This window comes from Condylostylus longicornis, unplaced genomic scaffold (genome assembly GCF_029603195.1).
Source record: "Condylostylus longicornis isolate FDR11 unplaced genomic scaffold, ASM2960319v2 ptg000013l, whole genome shotgun sequence".
NCBI classification, from domain to species: Eukaryota; Metazoa; Arthropoda; class Insecta; order Diptera; family Dolichopodidae; genus Condylostylus; species Condylostylus longicornis.
The window spans coordinates 11,681,478-11,700,841 of NW_026577982.1; the positions used below are offsets into that span (position 1 = coordinate 11,681,478).

At 25.0% G+C, this 19,364-nt stretch overlaps 3 protein-coding genes across 3 annotated transcripts; 1 reads left to right on the forward strand and 2 right to left on the reverse strand.

Annotated features, from left to right (window-relative positions):
* Window positions 1–371: 371 nt before the first annotated feature.
* LOC129605151 (uncharacterized) lies at window positions 372–9,696 on the forward strand. The gene is made up of 20 exons (XM_055514730.1): window positions 372–579; window positions 651–1,695; window positions 1,753–2,666; window positions 2,726–2,892; window positions 2,956–3,393; window positions 3,480–3,502; window positions 4,673–4,740; window positions 5,158–5,265; window positions 5,335–5,473; window positions 5,546–5,888; window positions 6,240–6,424; window positions 6,530–6,672; window positions 6,820–7,225; window positions 7,316–7,419; window positions 7,486–7,767; window positions 7,826–8,168; window positions 8,221–8,711; window positions 8,772–9,127; window positions 9,284–9,473; window positions 9,533–9,696. The coding sequence occupies exons 1-20, from the start codon at window positions 438–440 to the stop codon at window positions 9,694–9,696; spliced, it is 6,051 nt and encodes a 2,016-aa protein (XP_055370705.1). The 5' UTR covers window positions 372–437.
* Window positions 9,697–9,820: 124 nt separating this feature from the next.
* On the reverse strand, window positions 9,821–11,536 carry LOC129605154 (uncharacterized). The gene is made up of 3 exons (XM_055514739.1): window positions 10,458–11,536; window positions 10,165–10,397; window positions 9,821–10,086 (listed from the first exon to the last, which is right to left on the reverse strand). The coding sequence occupies exons 1-3, from the start codon at window positions 11,534–11,536 to the stop codon at window positions 9,821–9,823; spliced, it is 1,578 nt and encodes a 525-aa protein (XP_055370714.1).
* A 1,702-nt stretch (window positions 11,537–13,238) lies between these two features.
* LOC129605463 (uncharacterized) lies at window positions 13,239–15,065 on the reverse strand. The gene is made up of 3 exons (XM_055515244.1): window positions 13,815–15,065; window positions 13,619–13,759; window positions 13,239–13,557 (listed from the first exon to the last, which is right to left on the reverse strand). Exons 1-3 carry the CDS (start codon window positions 14,968–14,970, stop codon window positions 13,349–13,351), a joined length of 1,506 nt encoding a protein of 501 aa, XP_055371219.1. The 5' UTR covers window positions 14,971–15,065; the 3' UTR covers window positions 13,239–13,348.
* Window positions 15,066–19,364: the final 4,299 nt, after the last annotated feature.

A 19,364-nucleotide genomic window follows, 5' to 3' on the forward strand; every position in this document is an offset into this window, starting at 1 on the left:
TTTAGATATCCACACACCATTGCAATTTACTTCTTACAATATTTTGAGTAAGAACTTAAGGGATAAGTCAACTCATAGAAGCTTAAAAGTCTTGGACATCTTGGATTTTGACTAGATAAGTTACATAGCAGCTTAAGAACTTGATTTGAAATCATCTGGAAACTAAGCTACATTTTTACTATGTCAGCTTGAAAGGCCGAAAGTGAGGCTAAGCTATTACATATGAAGTCATTATTAATATTTCAAGCTAAGAAAGCAAAATTTTATTGGCTTGAATCAAGTTATCAATATTTTGCACATTTAAGTAATTAAATAAAGACCGTGTAATGCGCTGTTAATTTTTATTTTCTAAACGCTTTCATTTTGCGAGGTTTAAGAACTAAAACATAAACAAATAAATTTTTAAATATATTTTTGAATAAAAAAAATTAAAACAAATGCGTGATATAAATGCAATTTTGAAATTATTTGCTAAAGAATACATCATGGATTATTGTGAGGATTTCGATGTTATTAAAGGTATCCTCGAATATTGTGACCAGCATGTTAAAAAATTCGAAAAGGTGCAATTTCGGGGAGGTAAGATTCACTTAAAAAATAAAATTGCGTAAAATGATTGAATTTGCTTTTTATATAATCAAATTTTCCAGGTAATGAAAAGATTATCGACGAAATAGTCACACGTGTTCAACGACATTTTGCCGAAAAGTCTTACACTGACGTTCATCATTTGCCGAAAGCCGAAAGTGACTTAATCCTTCGTAAAATTTGCTTCTTCCTTATTTTAAATACCGATTCAAATTTCAAATACAGTTTAAAAGATGATATAAACTTGGCACATTTATTAGAAGTAACACCGCAATTATCAAAATGTCTATTATCGAATGTTGTATGGGGCTTAAAATTAGACAAATATTTCTGTGAAATTATACAATACTCGCCTTCTTGGTTTGCTCTGCAATTTTTAGAGCATTCTATTCATTCTTTAAAGTATATAAATGAACCCTACGAAGTGCTCGTAAAAGTTGAGAATCTCGTTAAAGCTATATATGGTAATATATGTCGATCTGATTATCGTCAAATTGATTCTGTAGAAAAAAAAATAATTTTTAATAAATTCTATGATTTTACAATGGATTTATTGAGACAATTTTATACCCCTGATGCTGAAAAATTTACTCATTTTACAAAAAAACAATTTTTCAAATATTCGGGTTTCGCATTAAGGCATTTGCTAGATATTATAATTTTTGCATTTGATGGATTCGAAATCAAATTCGAAAAATCTGAAGATATATATGAAATTTTTGATATATGCAAGGAGTCTTGTCCAATAATTGAAAATAAATGTGTAAGCTATTCAAAACCAGTTGCTGAAATACAATCACAAATTATTACCTCCCTTTTGAGTACTTTACAATACAATGTTATGTTAGTAACAATAGATGTTTTTATGTATTGGGTTGAAATTGATTTGACGGAGAGCATAACTTTGCAATCTGTAATAGGAGAAAAAGCTTATTGTGTTTTGGAACGAATGCAAAGTAATAAAAGTTTTGGTCATGATGTACAAGAACAGTTGCAGTTCATCGCAATAAGACCAAAAACTCTCAACGAAATTATAAAGGAGTCTACAATTGGAGAAATATTATGTAAACTCGATGAACTTCTTGAATACAATGAAAAAAAGGCTTGGTAAAATAAAATACTTAAATTGTATGAGTATTTAATAGCGTATAATTTTCATTTTAGGTTTGATGAGCTTCTTTCACGTTCGATATCGTTTGGAAACGACGAATGTCTAGAAACTATTCGTGCCAATTCAAAACTTATAAACGTAGAGAACATAATTCAAATGATTGATTTTTTACATTTGGAAATGCAAACAAAATTGTCTCCCGAAAATGAAATTGAAACTTGCGAAAATAATGTTAACCAAGACTTACTAAAAATTCTTGTTAAATCTTTGGATAACTTTAATGCAGAACAATTACTGCAAATATGTTCCTACGCAAAAGAGAAATTCGGTTCTGATCATAGTTTTTTTGAGCAGGAAAACTTAGATGAAAGATGTACAGAATTTTTTAATAAGTATAATGAGAGTTTCGACACACAATTATTCTTACAATTTTGTTTTGAAAATCCAAGGTATGTTTGGAGGAAATTTTTTGAGGTAGCATGCAATTCTGATAAACAAGTAGGAAACTTTTGCTTAACAGTTAAAAGAACTTTGAAATACTCAAAAACTTATTTTGAAAGCTTATTCAAGTCTTCGTTCAATTCTAATAAGTCTGATGAAAAATTTTATCCAAATTTAGTAGCAGAAGCTTACTTCCAAATATACTTCGAAAGAAAATGGGAATTCTTTAAAGAATTTATAAATAAGAACTGCACAGATATTTTAAGCTCAGAAAATTTTATAGATTTAATACCAATTTTAAAAGCTTTGAATATTATAGCTAGCAAAAATGTTAAAGAATTAGGTCAGAATACTTTAATATTTGGAGAAGTAACTGCACCAGTTCTTATTATGGCTGCTCAAATAATGGAAAAATGCCGTTGGGATTTGATAAGTTATTCCGATATTAAAGAAGAAATTGTTAGAACATGTATAGAATTCATTACAATTGTTTCTAAAAAGTTTTTACCAGTCGCAACCGACAAAGGTACATATAAAAATTTCGTAAAAAATAGTAAAGCTCTAAATATGAAATATATTTTTTAGATAAACAATGGATCAATAAAACTATTCGTAAATCATACAGACCTTTAACACAATATTATTTTCAAAAATTTACTTTAAATGCCGGTGAAAATCCCAAGTATTTTGATAGATTTTTGCATCCTGAAAAATTTGAAACCAGTACAGAAATTGAAAAATTTTTAATAAGTGTAAGATATTATTCTGATTTTAATAGATATTATGTAAGTTATCATTATTTTTTAATATTTTAGACATATGTAAGATGTACAACAAAAGAAACTGAATGGTTAGCAAAAAATGAACGACTTCTCAACCATATATCAGATGTTATTTTATTATTAAATGGTATTGTTACAGAAATGGGAGAAGATGGTGTATTTGCACATTATCGTTTTTGCATTTTAAATTATATTAATATTGTTAAAAAATTTTTATTACCAAAATTAACAAATGACTCGCATATTCAAGTAAGAGATTTAGGTTTCAAAATATTAAATATTATTGATTCATCACCAGCTGCCATATATGGAGAAATTTTTATGAATTTTTATTCAATTCTGTTAGACGTATTTCAAAAAGTTGAACCGATTGAAGATGAACTAGTAAAAGACGTTAAAAAATATGTTACATCAATGACAAATACAAAAGCTAAAGAGATTTTTTATGAAAAATTTCAATTAATGGCAGCTGAAAATAATGAATAAAATAAATAATTTACAAATATTTCAATTAAAAATAACAATAAACATAAATTTATATTAAATTATATAATCAGATCTTTAATGATATATCAGAGTTGTATGTGATTGAATTCATTATAGCAGTATTGATTAAATTTGTTATTTAAAAATAAAATTAATTGCAAAAATAAAAAATTGTCTGAATTATTGTAAAATATGTTGCAAATGGGATCATTTAGAACACTCATAAAAATTGAAAATTTTTTAATAAATGTTTTTAATTATAATCTGGTCCTATTGTATACAATAATAATTGTGTTTTATATTATGAATATACATAAATATGTTAAATTTTTAAGTTCCAGAAAAAAATTTTACTTTCTTTTTGTAAACTTTTCAGTATTTAACTTTAATATTTCCCCAAAAAAGTAATTAAAAATTTCTCCTGTTCTCTATTTGGTGTATAACTTTTAAAGAAATCTATTTCTAGTTTTAAAATATTTTTTAATTAAAAAACCCTTAGTAAATTTATAAAAAAAAAAAGAATAAATATAGTTTCAATGTCGATTGCACGGTCCGATAAATTAATAAATTAGTACGTTGTGATATTATTAATGTTAATACATACATTTATAAACTCAATTGTAAAGCTTAAATATCGTTGAATTTTCTACTCTATTTTGCATTATATTGTATCTTTCAATTTAGGTTTATATTAATATAACAATTTCAAAGTCTATAAATGGTTTTCTCAAATAAATATGAGAAACATACAGCACATTACGCGTATGACCCTTTATGGCCAAAAGAAATATAACCAAATATTTTTAATTTTAAAAATTCCTTACAATATTCTAAAAGGATATTAAATGAAATTTATATATTTCCAAATAAATATGCGGCATTCATGGCAATTTTATTAAAAAAAAGATTTTTCAAACTAATCTACATAAATATTATTTTTACTGTTCTTACTGGATCCAATATATTAATAAACAAATAAATGTTTTCATCATCAAACCATTACACATGAGGAAAAGAATTATTTTAAACGAAAATTACAATGTCTCTTTAAAATTTTAATGGTTCACTTGTTATCAGATCATCACGCAAATAATTTTTTAGTTAAAGATCAAAGTAGTAAAAGAATCTTAAGAAGACAAAATCCACCAACCAAAACATAACATTTTCTTTCTATATATGTAAAATGTACCTACCTACTCTAATTTTATAAGTTTTCCTCTTTTTTTTTTGTACAGAAAAATTTTAATTTCTTTTAAATATTCAGAAATGAAAATTATTCAATCATTGTCAATTGGTCGATTAATACACAAGAAACGGTTAAAGAAAATACAAGTAATATTTGGATTAAATATCTTAAGTTGTACAAAATGAATATTAAATCTTTAATAATTTTAACAATTTTTAAATTTTATATAACTACATCTTATGAATATCGGTACGTACCAGAATCATCTGAATTCGATAAAAACCTAATGTATAAATCAATTTCTAATAGAAAAAATTTCGCAGAACGACGTTCTGATTATATTCCAAGATATTTACCAAAATATAATTTAGATTATAATAATAAAATAAATTTAAATAGTGAAAATAATATTAATACAAAAAATGATAAAAATAATAAAATAAATAATAAAAATTCATATGATAAATTTATTTTTGATGATACGAAAATAATTGATTCAAAATTTGATTTACCAAAATTAAGTGAATTAAATAGAATTGAAGTACAAAATAATTCAAATTCAGTTGTAAGTATACAAAGTACATTTATAAATGAAACACATGCAATACCAAAATTTCCAATTTATTTTACAAATCCAACAACTGGTATTGTTTATGCTATCAATGAAGTTGGTTATAATTTTTCAATAATTAATTCAATTCATAATAATAATTTTAATAATATTAATGAAAATTTAAAAGTACCAATTTATATACCAAAAGAACAATATGATAATGATATTAAAAAATTAAAATTAAAATTAAAAAATCAATGTAAACGTTTAATAACAGCTGTACCACCGCCTCAAAAACTTTCCACAGATACAAATAATAAAACAAAGTCAACATTTTATTTTCAAAATAATTTAAATAATAGTATAAATAATAATAATATTAAAGTAAATCCAAATAGAACAAAAATATCAAATGCTTTAACACTTGAAGAATTTAATAAAATTCATCAAGGAACTCATCAGGATGTAATACCAACACAATTTACAATACCAACATTTCAAGTATTAAATATAAGTAATATAAAACCACCAATTGTTAATACATTACCAGAAAGTTCTGAAGAAGAAGATGATGATGATGATGAAGATGGTTCATCATTACCAAATCCAGCCGAAACTATAGGTAATATTATTACTGATGTTTATAATACTGTCGGTAATAACGAAGAATCATCGAGTGAGGAGTCTGATGAAACAATATTTAATCCAAATAATATTGATTTAATTAAGGATAAGATTATTGTTCAACCTATAATAAATTCTAATAATATACCAAATAAATTATATAATAAATTACCATACAATGATTACCAACATTCTCATCATGATCAATTTCATTTAAATAATTTGGATATTTTATCAGAAAATTTTAGACCGATTCCTTTAGTAACAACAACATTATCCTCATATATAAATTTACCAAATAAAAAGCCAAATAAATATAAAAGGCACAATCATACTTTTACAATTACTAAACCAATTAATAAATATAGTAGTACAATTTTTTCACGACATAATAATAATTTTAAAAAGATTAAAACAAATTCCGGCGGAGGATCATTGCACAAAAATTTCGATTATAATTCTGTAAAGACGAATACCAGTTTGAATGCCATTAAAAATATTAACACTACAACTAATATCAATAGTCAAATATTTTTTGAAGAACCCGAAATACTAGAATATTCAGCTTCATTATATGATGACAATTATTTAAATAAAGCCGGAATTTTAGTACTAAAACGCAATGATTCATCATTATTATCAAATTATCAACGGTATAACAATGGCGGCAACTCATATTATGAAAATAATACAACAAAATATCCAAAATTTCATTTAAATAATGAAAATTTCACATTATCAACACTTGGATCCTTAAGTCCATTCGATGCGCCATCTACTTTATCAACACTACAATTAAATGAAGTAAAAAATAATGAAAGAACTCCTAGCGACATTTTTATTGGACTATCTAATGAAATGCATGTCAATTCAAATATTCATGATAGAAGGAGGAAACTGAGTAAGAGATCCTTAAAAAATAATATTGACAGAAATTTAACAATAAACTCATTGCCAAAATTAAATTTTTCAAATAACCTGGGTAAAAATAATTTATCTGAAAAAAATTTTAATGAAACCAAATTTTCCTGGGAGGTTTTAAAATCAGATTTTAAAAAAACTAATTTATCGGACACCACAATATATAACAGAACTTCATCAACACAAAGCAATTCAATCAAACAATCAGAAAAGACTCTAACAAATCCTCAAAAAATAAGATCCACTTCAAATTTAAAAGTTTTATCATCTCATCTCTCATCAACTCAAAATAAACCATGTGCAGATTCTAACAAGATCATTGACAATAAAGAAAATAATGATGATGACAATGATGATGAAGATTATTATGATTTCGATAGTTTACTCGGTCTTGAGGAGGATGATAACGATGAAGAGGATGAAGAATATAATAACAGTAATGAGAAAGGAAATGACAGTGATTATTCTTATATAGATCAAAATGAAAATATCTCCAATCAAATGAACAGTGATGAAGATAATACGGAAGAACCGTTTTCAAATCATAAAAATAATAATTTAATTAATCGCAAAAGAAAAACTATTGAAAAACATAAAAAAAGAAAAAAAATAAAATATAAAAGTAAAACGGACTTGGACGATCCAGATGATGATAATGAGAATCGAGAGGAATTGGATGATGGAATCGGGATGGTTGAATTAATTGATGCTTTCACATATCCATTTCGTTTTGTTTTTAAAAAATTTTTTGAAAAAATTGCAAATTTTGCCGGTTACAAGAATTTAATTAAAGAAAAAAATGTTAATTATGACAGTGAAACATTAAATGATAACAGGAAACCGAAACATCCACCATATACGTTTTATAATAGTTATAATAAAAATGATGATGATGGCTCAGGTACAAGTTGGTTCAGTTCATGGTTCAATTACTGGAATAATGATAAAGTTCTTGTTTCAAATGATGAATCGAATACTGGATCTGGCAGTTGGCTTGATTATTTATTTGGTGATTACGATGAAATAAGAGCAACACAATCAACTAATATTGATGCAGATGATTATGAATATAGTAGTAAGTTGTTCTCCATTTATTAAAATCATATATTTATTTCATAATTTCTTCCTATAAGATTGGTTTACAAATTGGTTTGATAGTTCACCTAATGAAAAAGTACAAAGCTTACCTATAACTACTACAACATCAACATCAGTACCAATTCTGACAATAGAAAATCCAATGAAAAATCCTCAAAAATGGATTGGTATTTTAGCACAACATATTGTTGATTCAACTAGTTCAACATCAGCTGTACCTGTAGTTAATGATGAAGAAGAATTAAAAGAACGACATTATGATAAATATCAAATATGGCGTTTAAAACCAAATCAAGAATCTCAATTAAAAGCTCTTGAACGTTTTAAAAAATCAAATGATGGTATTGAAATGCAATGGTTACAAGGTCCTACTCTAAGGTATGCAAAAGTTAAATATATTTTTATAGTTTTAATTGGCACACATTTTCAGAGGTTTAACCGATGTACTAATACCACATCATTTACTTACAAATTTCCAAGGGACTTTAAATTATGAACAAATCTCTCATGAAGTTTTAATTTATGATCTTGGGAAAGCTATTGCTTATGAAAAAGAAAAACAAAATTTAACTAGTACCAGTAACTCAAAAAAAAAATTACATGCATTTTCTAATCGTTTCTCTTGGACAAAATATCATAATTATGATGAAATTGTTAGATTTATCGAAAATCTACAGGTACAAAATAACGAAATTGTTGAACTATTTCATATTGGACGATCATACGAGGGACGACCGTTAATTATTGTTAAAATTTCTTTGAAAGAAAACCAATTAAAGAAGAAAATGAAATTAAAAGAGAAGAAAAAGAATCGAAATTCTGCTATTTTTATAGAATCAGGAATATATGGAAGAGAATGGATTACACCAGCAACTGCAACATGGATTATTAATGAATTAGTAAAAATTATGAAAAATAATGGTAAATTTAATTGATCAATCAATTAAAATATTTTATTTAATATTTAATTATTATTTTTAGAAACTGAAAAACAAAATGAAATTATTAAAAAAATGACTTGGTATATTGCACCAGTAATAAATCCCGATGGTTATGACTACAGTCATAAATATGATAGAATGTGGCGTAAATCTAGATCGAAACAAATTGTAAAACCTAATGGTATTATAAGTACAGCGATGGAATGGTTTCGCGATACAAAATCAAATAAAATTTGTTATGGAGTTGATTTAGATCAAAATTGGGATTATGATTGGGGTCAAAATGAAGCGTCGAACTCACCTTGTAATGAATTTTACAATGGACCTATTGCATTTTCGGAACCAGAAACGAGAGCACTATCAAAATTTATTATGGATCATAGAAAACAAATCAAAGTATTTAAATAAAATATCCATATGTATATGTACAAACTTTTAATGCACAATTTAATTACATATGTAACTTGAAAATAATTGAACTTTTCTTCACGATTCACTTGTAAATTATATTACAGAATTTACCACGAATAATGTATTAATTTTATTTTTTAGCTTTTCATTTCGTTTAAAGCTTATGGACAAATAATTTCATACCCAAATAAATTTAATACAGCTTTAAAATCTCAAAAACTTGATGAACTTTTAGACGTGGCTATGGTAGGTAATGATGGATTAAGAAAATCTGGAAGTGAAAACCGTTATAAAGTAGATTCCAGTAATGATTTATTGAGCTCAATTTCAGGTATTTAAAATAATTAATACCAATATGAATACATATACGACTATATGATTAATTTCTAGGGTCCTCTAACAGTTTTGCTATGCATGAAGCTTCAATACCATTCAGTTATACAATTCATTTAAGTGATAATGGAGTTCATGGATATTTATTACCCGGATCAAATATTGAATCAACTTCAAAAGACGCTTTTCTAATTATAAAATCAATTTTAGATTATATTTAATTTTTTTTTTTTAACAAATATTAGTTGAAATTCATTATTTATTTTAAATTATTTTAAACTTAAGTATTTTTCGGTAACAAAATTAATAATAAATTTTAAGACAAAGATTTTCTTTGAAATTGTTTCATAAAATACGTTGAATGTAATTATCTAACCACAATTCAAAATTTCGAATATATATTTCTGTATTTTCAATGATATTATTCGCTGGTTGAAATTCAGGTGGAAAAAATTTTCGAAATCCTGGTCCAATAATTCTATTCAATGAATTTTCTGCAATAAATATTGCTCCGATTACATCTATTTTCAAAACTTCGTATCGTAAACTTAATTTTGCAAAAGATTCTGAAAATTGATATAAAGTTGTAAAAGCTCGTTGAGTTAGATATCCTGAGAATTAAATATTGGAAATTATATTAGTATATCAAATATATATTAGTAAATAATTTGTCTATTGAAAAAATAGACCTGGTCTTTCTTTTCTACAAATAACGAAATATTTTTGTAGTAAGTTACTAGCTTCACTCGACATTATAACCGATCGTCTAGATACTATTGTTAAAAATAATTTAATATCATTTTCGGATAAAGATAATTCATCCTCATATTTATTTTGTACTTTGCCAAGAGCTTTTTCAAGTATAAAATTGCATAAAATCGATGATTCATTATCATCTACAATTATTGGTATTCCAAATATCCTAAAAGAAATTACATTTTAGATAATTGTTAAGAATACATGATTACGACAATAGACTTACTCTAAAAATTTAATTAATTTCATATTTTCTTTGCATTTCTTTGGTTCTCCAATCCAATAGGACCATACAGCGCAATGAATTCTGTGTTGTTTATTCGAAAATTCTAAATTCGTTTTACCATATTCAATTATTTTAGATACTTTCCCTTCATTAAAACTTTTTACACCAGACCAATTTCCAAAATATAATACACCACCTCGTGCTAAAAACATTAAACCACCTTCTATCATATTATTATTTTTAAGAAATTCAATTCCCACGAATGAAGTATTGGCTTGAAAACCATTAATAAAACGTTTGCTTACATTTCTAAATTTTATCATAATTTCATTAATAATCGAAGTTTCTTTTCCAATTGCAATTATTGGAATAGGCATTGAACTATCTTCAATAATATCATTGGTAGAAGCTAAACTAAGAATGAGAGCAATTTTAAGAATAATAAAGGAGTTCATTGGAACAATATCTTGACACATTTGAGCAGATAAAGCGTAAACAAATGAAAAATCTGAATATAAATATTTAATTGATTTGTAAAGATTTACTATAGAATTAGGAATCCCGGTATTATTCGATGGTAAGCAAGTATGTACTCCATAAAGTTGATTTAAATTATTAGATGAATGTAGATTTGGTGTTGATGTCAAATTAAGTTGTTGACCATTTTCTGCAAATATATTTCTAAAATGTTCATTATATGCTTCTTCAGAACTATTTAAAACATAATTATTTTCACTTTCTTGTAAGCAGTTATAAGATGGTGATATTTGTATATTAGGAGAAATTCCATTATCAGCATCTTGTTGTTGTTGTGAACTTGAAGTACTCCCAAATGATATGGTATTTGAAAAAACGGGCAACTTATTATTAAATGGAACTGTACCGGATATTGATTTTGAGGAACTCAATGAAAAATCTTTCAAAAAATCCAATGATAAATTATTTTGGTTATTTTGTTCACATACATTTGTTTCAGAAAATGTTTCGGATTTTACATTAATTTCTAATATTCTATCTAGCATATTTTCTGAAACATTTTCAATAGATTTTAAATTGAATAGTGAGGAATAATGTTCCATGCCTCAAATCTATTTTGAAAATTGTTATAAAATAATGTAATTAAATATGATAAACCGAGAATAGGTTCAAAACTTAACAGATATTCTAAAATAAAAAATTTTTTATTAAATAAAATATATTAGAAGCTAGGTATTTTGTAGCTTAATTTCCCAAACCTTTAATGATAACAAAATGACTCTTGAAGAACTTTTCAATTTGTATATTTGTTTCAAAATATTCCATTGGTACTATTTTTATTTCAATTGAATTTTCCGAAACACAAAATTTTGGAACTTCTAACATAATAGCACTGCACGATATACATAATGGAGCTGAATATATTAAGAATTAGTTTAAACTATTAAGAGTAAGTATTTTAGTTACCATTTGTTTCATGTCCTCTATGTATAAATGTACAATTTTCACATTTGTTACAATTCCAAACCGAAAGAATCCTTTATGTCAATGAAACATAAAAAAAAAAATAAATGATTTGAATTGAAATAATTAATAAAGCTAACTTACTTGTGTCCTTTTGGAAGAGTATAACCAATTAATACACCATTTAAAACTCTCAAGCCGAATTCATTTGATAAAAATTTATTATAGAAATTATATTTAACTCTGGGTAGATTTAAAAATTTTATTTGCAAGTATATTTGATTTTTAGCAATATTTACACATTTAATTGTATTTTGAATTATAAAAAATATAATTTCCTCACAAAATTTCAAAAATGTTAATGGTTCTTGTATCGAAAAATTTAAAATAACGGGAAAGTGTTCTAAATCCTCGTACAAAATTTCAATATCAAATTTTAACAATGAAAATTTCTTTTTTGGAAATTGTTTTAAAAAATTTTCTGTTCTTTTGTGAATTATTTCATCAAATTTAATATATTCAAAATAAGAAATTAAATTATCCTTTATTTCCATGTGACAGCTTAAAAAATTAATGTTTTCCAAAGTTCGTTTCTTTCATTACGTTTTTAATAAACCAATTTGATTTAAAGTTTTTATAGTTTCCTCTCTTTTTGTGCGTATAATATATTTCTAGAAGTTTCTTTAAATTTAAATGCCTTCTTACTTGCAGGCATTGGTACTGAAATGAGTTCACAATATGGAATAAATCTTACTATATATGAGAGATAGGCTGTAGGGTACTCATTTTTAGCTGCATGGAGTAACTTTATGCTAACAGATCAAAACTCCATTTTTCTTTTTTCGAAATCTTTTACAGTTATGCTTTAGAGAGAATTTCGGTTATCCAAACGACCAAACGTAAATGAACAATTGAATTACATTTCTCTTTAAAAGAGCAAAAGAAATTTACAACTGACTTTTTAACCACACTACAGTAAAGTTCAAAAATAAATTTTTCATTAAAATTATTTATCATTTTTAAAATTAATTTATGTGTTTATTTCAGGACCATTTAAAATCAATGGCTTAAAAAAATCCACAAGTAGAATATTTTTTGGTCATACTAAGAAGCAAACAATATTGAATTTTCACCTTTGACTAAAAATCAAATCGCTTCATTTTAATAACCTTAACAGAACCATAACATTTTTGAAATTTTGTGAGGAAATTATGGAAATTATACGACCAATCACGTCAAATGATTTGACTAACAGAATATGTGCGATTAAAATATGACAAATATAGATTGCGTACAGTTTAAGGTTAATAAAATGAAAAGATGATAATAAACTACATAATATCTACATAATAAACTTTATCAAATTCAAATTTATTCTTTCTTTAAAAAATTCAATGTACAAACGTAACTTTATTTGGAAATGAATTAGCTATTTGAAACAATAATTTGATTTATGTTTTACTTTTTTTCTTTTGTTTTTTCTCCATATTTTTCACAATTTCGCTTTTATCTAGATTTTGTTGGAAGAAATCAGCTTCTTTACGAGCTTGTGAAATTTCGGCCATTAATCGTTTCTTATATACAGCCTGTTCATATGCTAAACGTTCGCTTAGATGAACCCATTTGAAACTAGGTAAATATTTAATACACCATAAAGAATCTTAAAACAAAAAATATGTTCAAATAATTTTCAATAAATTAAATGTAACTTTAAATCTTACCATAAAATTTAGATTTTTTTCTTGTACCAATTTGAGTGTTATTTAATTTTGCTGCAACTTCTTTAGCTACTCTTTTTTTTAAAAACTCTACCCAACCTTCTGAAAAATGTCTAGCCATATTTTTTCGCTTCTTGGACCGACCTACAATTAATAAAAGGTAAAAAACATATATATATTAAAGTCTAGTTTATCATACACATGGCTGTCTTATCGGGCTGCAAATACACTCTGCCTATATCACCATATTGGCCAAGATACTCTCTTATTAACGTCACATTCATGTGTTTTGGTAAATTTGAAACATATATTAATCCTTTTTTTCTTTTCTTCACTTGTTTTTTATTTTCATCCAAATCTTCATTCAAACCCACGGTTTTTTCTTTTGAAGAGATTTTACTTGAAGTATCAGAATCAGTTTCATGCTTTTGGTCATTATATTCGTTTTCTTTTTTATTTCCTTCCTCCTCAATTTCATCATCATTTTTATTCTTCAAATTATTTATGTCGGAAAAATTGCTGCTTTCCAATGAAGGTTTTTTCTTCTTAGAACTGTTCTTTAAGCCATTTGTAAAAACATTGTTTTCTCCCTGGAATTCATCTTGGTCTTCATTTTTTGAATTATTTATTTCGGAATAACTGCTGCTATTTAAAGAAAACTTTTTCTTTGAACTTTTGCTTAAATTAATTTCCGAGGTGTTATTATCCATCTCGAATTCATCTAGATCTTCATTTTCTAAATTATTTTTGCTGGAAAATTTGCTGTTATTCAGTGAATGTTTTTTCTTTTTGGAACTGTTATTTAAATTATTTCTGACTATGTTGCTCTCTTCCTGGATTTCATTTTGTTCCTCGTTCAAATTATTTTTATCAAAGCTCTTACTGTTATTCAAAGAATGTTTCTTCTTTTTAGAGCTGTTATTCAAATTATTCGTTCCTATTTTGTCATTTTCTTTAACTTCACATACATCTTCGCTTTTCAAATTATTCACATCGGAACATTTGCTGTTACTTAATGAATGCTTTTTTTTCTTATAACTACCATTTAAGTTATTTACCGGAGTTCCACTATTTTCTTGGATTTCTCTTTGGTTATCATCCTTCAAAGTGTTTGTATCAGAACACTTACTGATATTCAATGAATGCCTTTTCTTCTTAGTACTATTATTTAAATTATTTGCTGAAATTTTATCTATCGGAATTGCCTCCTTGCCTTCTTTTAAATTATTTGTTTTGAAACTATTGTTGCCATCCAATGAATTTTTTTTCTTCTTACAACTATTATTTAAATTTTCATCTGGCTCTACCTCCTCTTCTATCCACTCCAGTGAAATATTTGATTTTCTTTTTTTCATTTCAGAATTTCTGATTATTTAAGTTACAATTTGCAAAATTCAAATAATTTGCTTATTATTAATTGAACATTGCCTTGCCACATTTGACGTTTCTTTAAAATGCGATTTAACCTAAAAAAATAAAGAAAAAGAAAAGCCATACAAATATAAGCGATGCCAGCTCAGTTTTATTTTTATGTGTGTTACGATAGCGTGCTCTTATTTTTATTATGAAAATATAAAATTGGGAACAACGAATTTTAACGTTTATACAAAAGATTAATTTTCTACACTTTCCTTACATTTAAATAATTTTTTATATAATAAAAAGAAAACCTTTTAATAATTAAGGCATTTCGATTGAAATGAAATATTTATGTTTTTAATATTATTGTTATATTTTTCGCATGACATAAAGTTCGCCTCTTTTAGGGTACTTTTTTGAAATTTATATTTAAAAATTATCTACTCGATTATAAGATATTGTTTAAATAAAAGCAGAGCGAAAAAAAAAGGATATATGAACAAGGAGAATACACAAAAAAAACCTCGGAGATTTTTGAAGAGTTATTTTGCTACTAAAAATATTGGATTATTAGGCAAAAAACTAATTACGTTTGAATCAATGAAAATTTCATTAATAATTGCCATTGGAACTACGCAAAAAATTGGGATAATTTGACCCATAATATTAGAAATTACTCTTAAGTTTATTTAGAACACGTTCTGTTTTATAACTATTTAAAAATATCTAAATTAGTTTTGAGCATTCCGAAATAATTTCAAAAATTCCTCATATCGAATTCCTATAATATATTACATTTACATACACAAAACTACAAACTAAAAAATTCCATATAAAAGCTTTAATTATGTACAAAAACTTACGTAAAAACAAAAATAGTAAAAAAAAATTGAAATTCATTATTTTGACAGATATTTTTGCTTAAACAAAGGTCAGGTAAAGTTTTTGGAATAGCATCAAAAAACACATCTATTCGAAACTTTAATATTGATATATTCAAGCAATATTGTAATGAAAAAGCGATAATGAAAATGTTGTCAAAGTCATCGAAATCTTTCATCAAGTCATTGAAAATACGTTGAGATTTCCTACCAAAATTTTTGAAAATACCTACACATAAAATGATATTATTAGTTTGAAATTCACACAACTTGTCAAAAAATGAAATAATATGTAAGTGTGGGAAAAAAATAATCTATTCTTTTTAATAAGAGTTAAAATTTAATATGCTCTTGAAGCAACCTAATATTTGCATTTTTCAATATCATTTAAAAACCGTTGTCTCGAATCGTCAAAACAAAAATTAAACTTCTAATAAGTTTTTTTTGTTTTGTTGTTTAATAGTTACTCTTATAATGAAACACTTATATATAAAAATTTCTTTAACTATAATTTTATAATTAAAAATGTGATCTTGATTTTTCGATATTTATTTTATAAATACGGTGGCAACTTCCTAGTAAAGTTTTTATATTTTCATAAATATATATGGCAATTCTTCAATTATTAAAACTGCTAAAAAAATTTGCTAAAGAGAGAGAATGATAATTTTTTAAAAATTTAGTTTATGTTTGAGAGAAGATGTGATCGGTTGAAGTTAAATTTTAAGAAATGTGAGTCGCGTCGCGAAACATTTGAAAAAAAAAAATAAATCTTGATTTGGATTTATATAAACTGTAATTAATAATTTTATATTCAATTTTAAATAAAATAAAATTTTCTATTTTATAAATGTAACGAAAACAACGAACAAGAAAAAATCGAATAAAAAAAAAATCAATCATTTTTAACAATTTCAATTTTAGAATAGCTATATAAGTATGTAGGTATGGTAATGTTCAATAAAACCAGTAACCAGTTTTTGTTTCTTTAATTTAATGATGATGTATAAATGATTGTAATAATTAAAATATTTTTCTATTCAATTAATTAATTTAAAAATTAAATTACAAATTATTTAAAAATTATTTTAAAACAAAAAAAAAATTCACGTTTTTATTTCTAATTTTTGCATTGCAAACGTGTATTTTGTTTTTTTATTTACCTATATTTATTTACCTTTACCTGTGTATTTCAGGCACCATATAAAAAGTATAGAATTTGCTACGTTGCCATAACAATAATACGAATGTTTTTTTGATGTAAACAAAGAAAAAATAACTTTTGACATTTTAACTACATAAATAATAGTAGAAAAAAATTAAATAATAGTGGAATATTACGAATATTTTTATAACATGCACGTTAAATGGAATTTAATAAAACTTGTGCCCGGTAAGAAACAACTGAATTTGCATCATTGTTTAATATCCTTGCGCTATCTACTTTAATATTTTTTTTTGTTATAATACCCAATTGTCCTTATGTACTTATTATACATATTATCGGTGTCTAATTTTTTAAATTTCAACGATTTTTCTACTTATGGTACATAAGAATATACGCTACGCTTATATGAGCAGCTGGTTTATTTTCTGTAAATATATAAATGGTGTTACATACAAACTTATAAAGGAATATAATTTTAAAGGACCCTCCAAAATAAAATATGTTAACAATTTTTTGGTGCACTAAATTTATTTGTCGGTTGTTTTTTATTTTATTTTGTATTCTTATAAATAAGTGCTTAAAATACTTACATAGCTCGGGTATTGAGAAAAAAAAATTGTTTATGTAAATGTGTACAAGAATAATATATTTGGTAGTGTTTGTGTTTAATGGCATGCGATAATTAATTGTAAAATAGTAAAAGTACATAGGTACATGTAAATAGTTATTGCATTAAAACCACAGGTGAGGTATTATAAGAATATAATTTTTAAGCAGAAAATAAGAAAGAAATATTTATTGAAAAGTGTAATATTAAAATTGACTTACATATATCACCAATTAATTCTTATATAAATATGTGCAATAATTGTAAAATATTTTTATATAATAGATTAAATACATAACCTACATGTTTTTGATTTAAAATCGCTATTACATGTTAAATCCGGAGAACTTATTAAGTGTTAACAAAATATCTAAATAAATAAATAAATATTAAATTAAGTATGCCATAAAATTTCTTAGGCTATTATTAAAATTATGATTGTGTAATGAAAAAAAAGTATACATATATTTATTTTTTTTTGTAATTTTTGTATTTTTACTTAATTTATGTAAATTAATTTATGAATTGCAAAAAAAAAAAATTACCAAAATAGTTCTTCAAAAATTGTATATATATATAATTGCACTTATTTAATAAAAAAAAAAATGAAAGTAACAGTTTGTTTTGGTACAATTCGTATCGTGGTTCCATGTGGAAATGGTGATATATTAGTAAAGGATCTTATAAATGAAGCTACCAGAAGATATAAGAAGGCAGCAGGAAAGGTGAGTTTTCGTTACTAATATTATGTTGGTATTTTAATAATTTTTTGAATACCTACCCATTTGCGGGTTACTTACATTTAAATTGAATTTATTTCACCTTTACACTTGTTTTTCAAAAAGAATTGATATTTATGTGCATTGAAATGTATATGTCCACTTACTCTAAATTCAGTGTTTACATTGCTATTCAAAAAAGTAATTGTACACTGTATAAGTAGGTGTAAGCATTAACATATATGGATAAATATGATAAATAAAAGAATCTGATATTATCATTAACTGAGTGCACTGCGTAGGTACCCACTCATGCTCTAAATAACACAAATTCTGGTAAACTTCATTTTATTGGCTTAATGAAAATGTTGAATAAGATTATTGTAAATGACCTTTTAAACACTTCTACTTAAATATTTTAAATTCTATGAATGCTAGTAACGTTCTGGTTGAAATACCTTTAAATATTTAAAATTAATTCTTAGAAAGGACAAGATGGAGACTGTTTTTGCAGAACTGTTTTATTCTGGAGACTGTTATTGAAGGAAAATTTATTAAGCAGTCAATTTCTTTAATCAAAGATTTAAATTTACAAATATCATGTTAAGTTTTGCTTAGATTTTAAGTCTTCATAATGTAAAATCAGCCTATAATAAAGATCAAGTTTGTTTGACGTGACATTACTAAAATGTTGAAAACAACAAGCTCGGCATTTGAATAAATATTGTTTAATTAGGTTTTGCTTATATACGTAAGAGCGCTTAATCAATTTTTGTTGAAAGCACGACATAAGTATAAAATTTGGTGCCATTACAATTCCTCTTTCATTGTATGCAATGCTATCGGTATAAAATAAATGTAACTGAGTGTTGCTACTTATTTTATTTTATTGCCTATAAATTTTAACTTGAATTTGAATGGCTTCATACTTTTTAGTGTCATGGTGTAAATTTTGTTAATATTTAGATTTGTGCGGTTAAATTTGATTTGCTATCTTGTTTTCAGAAACAAAGAA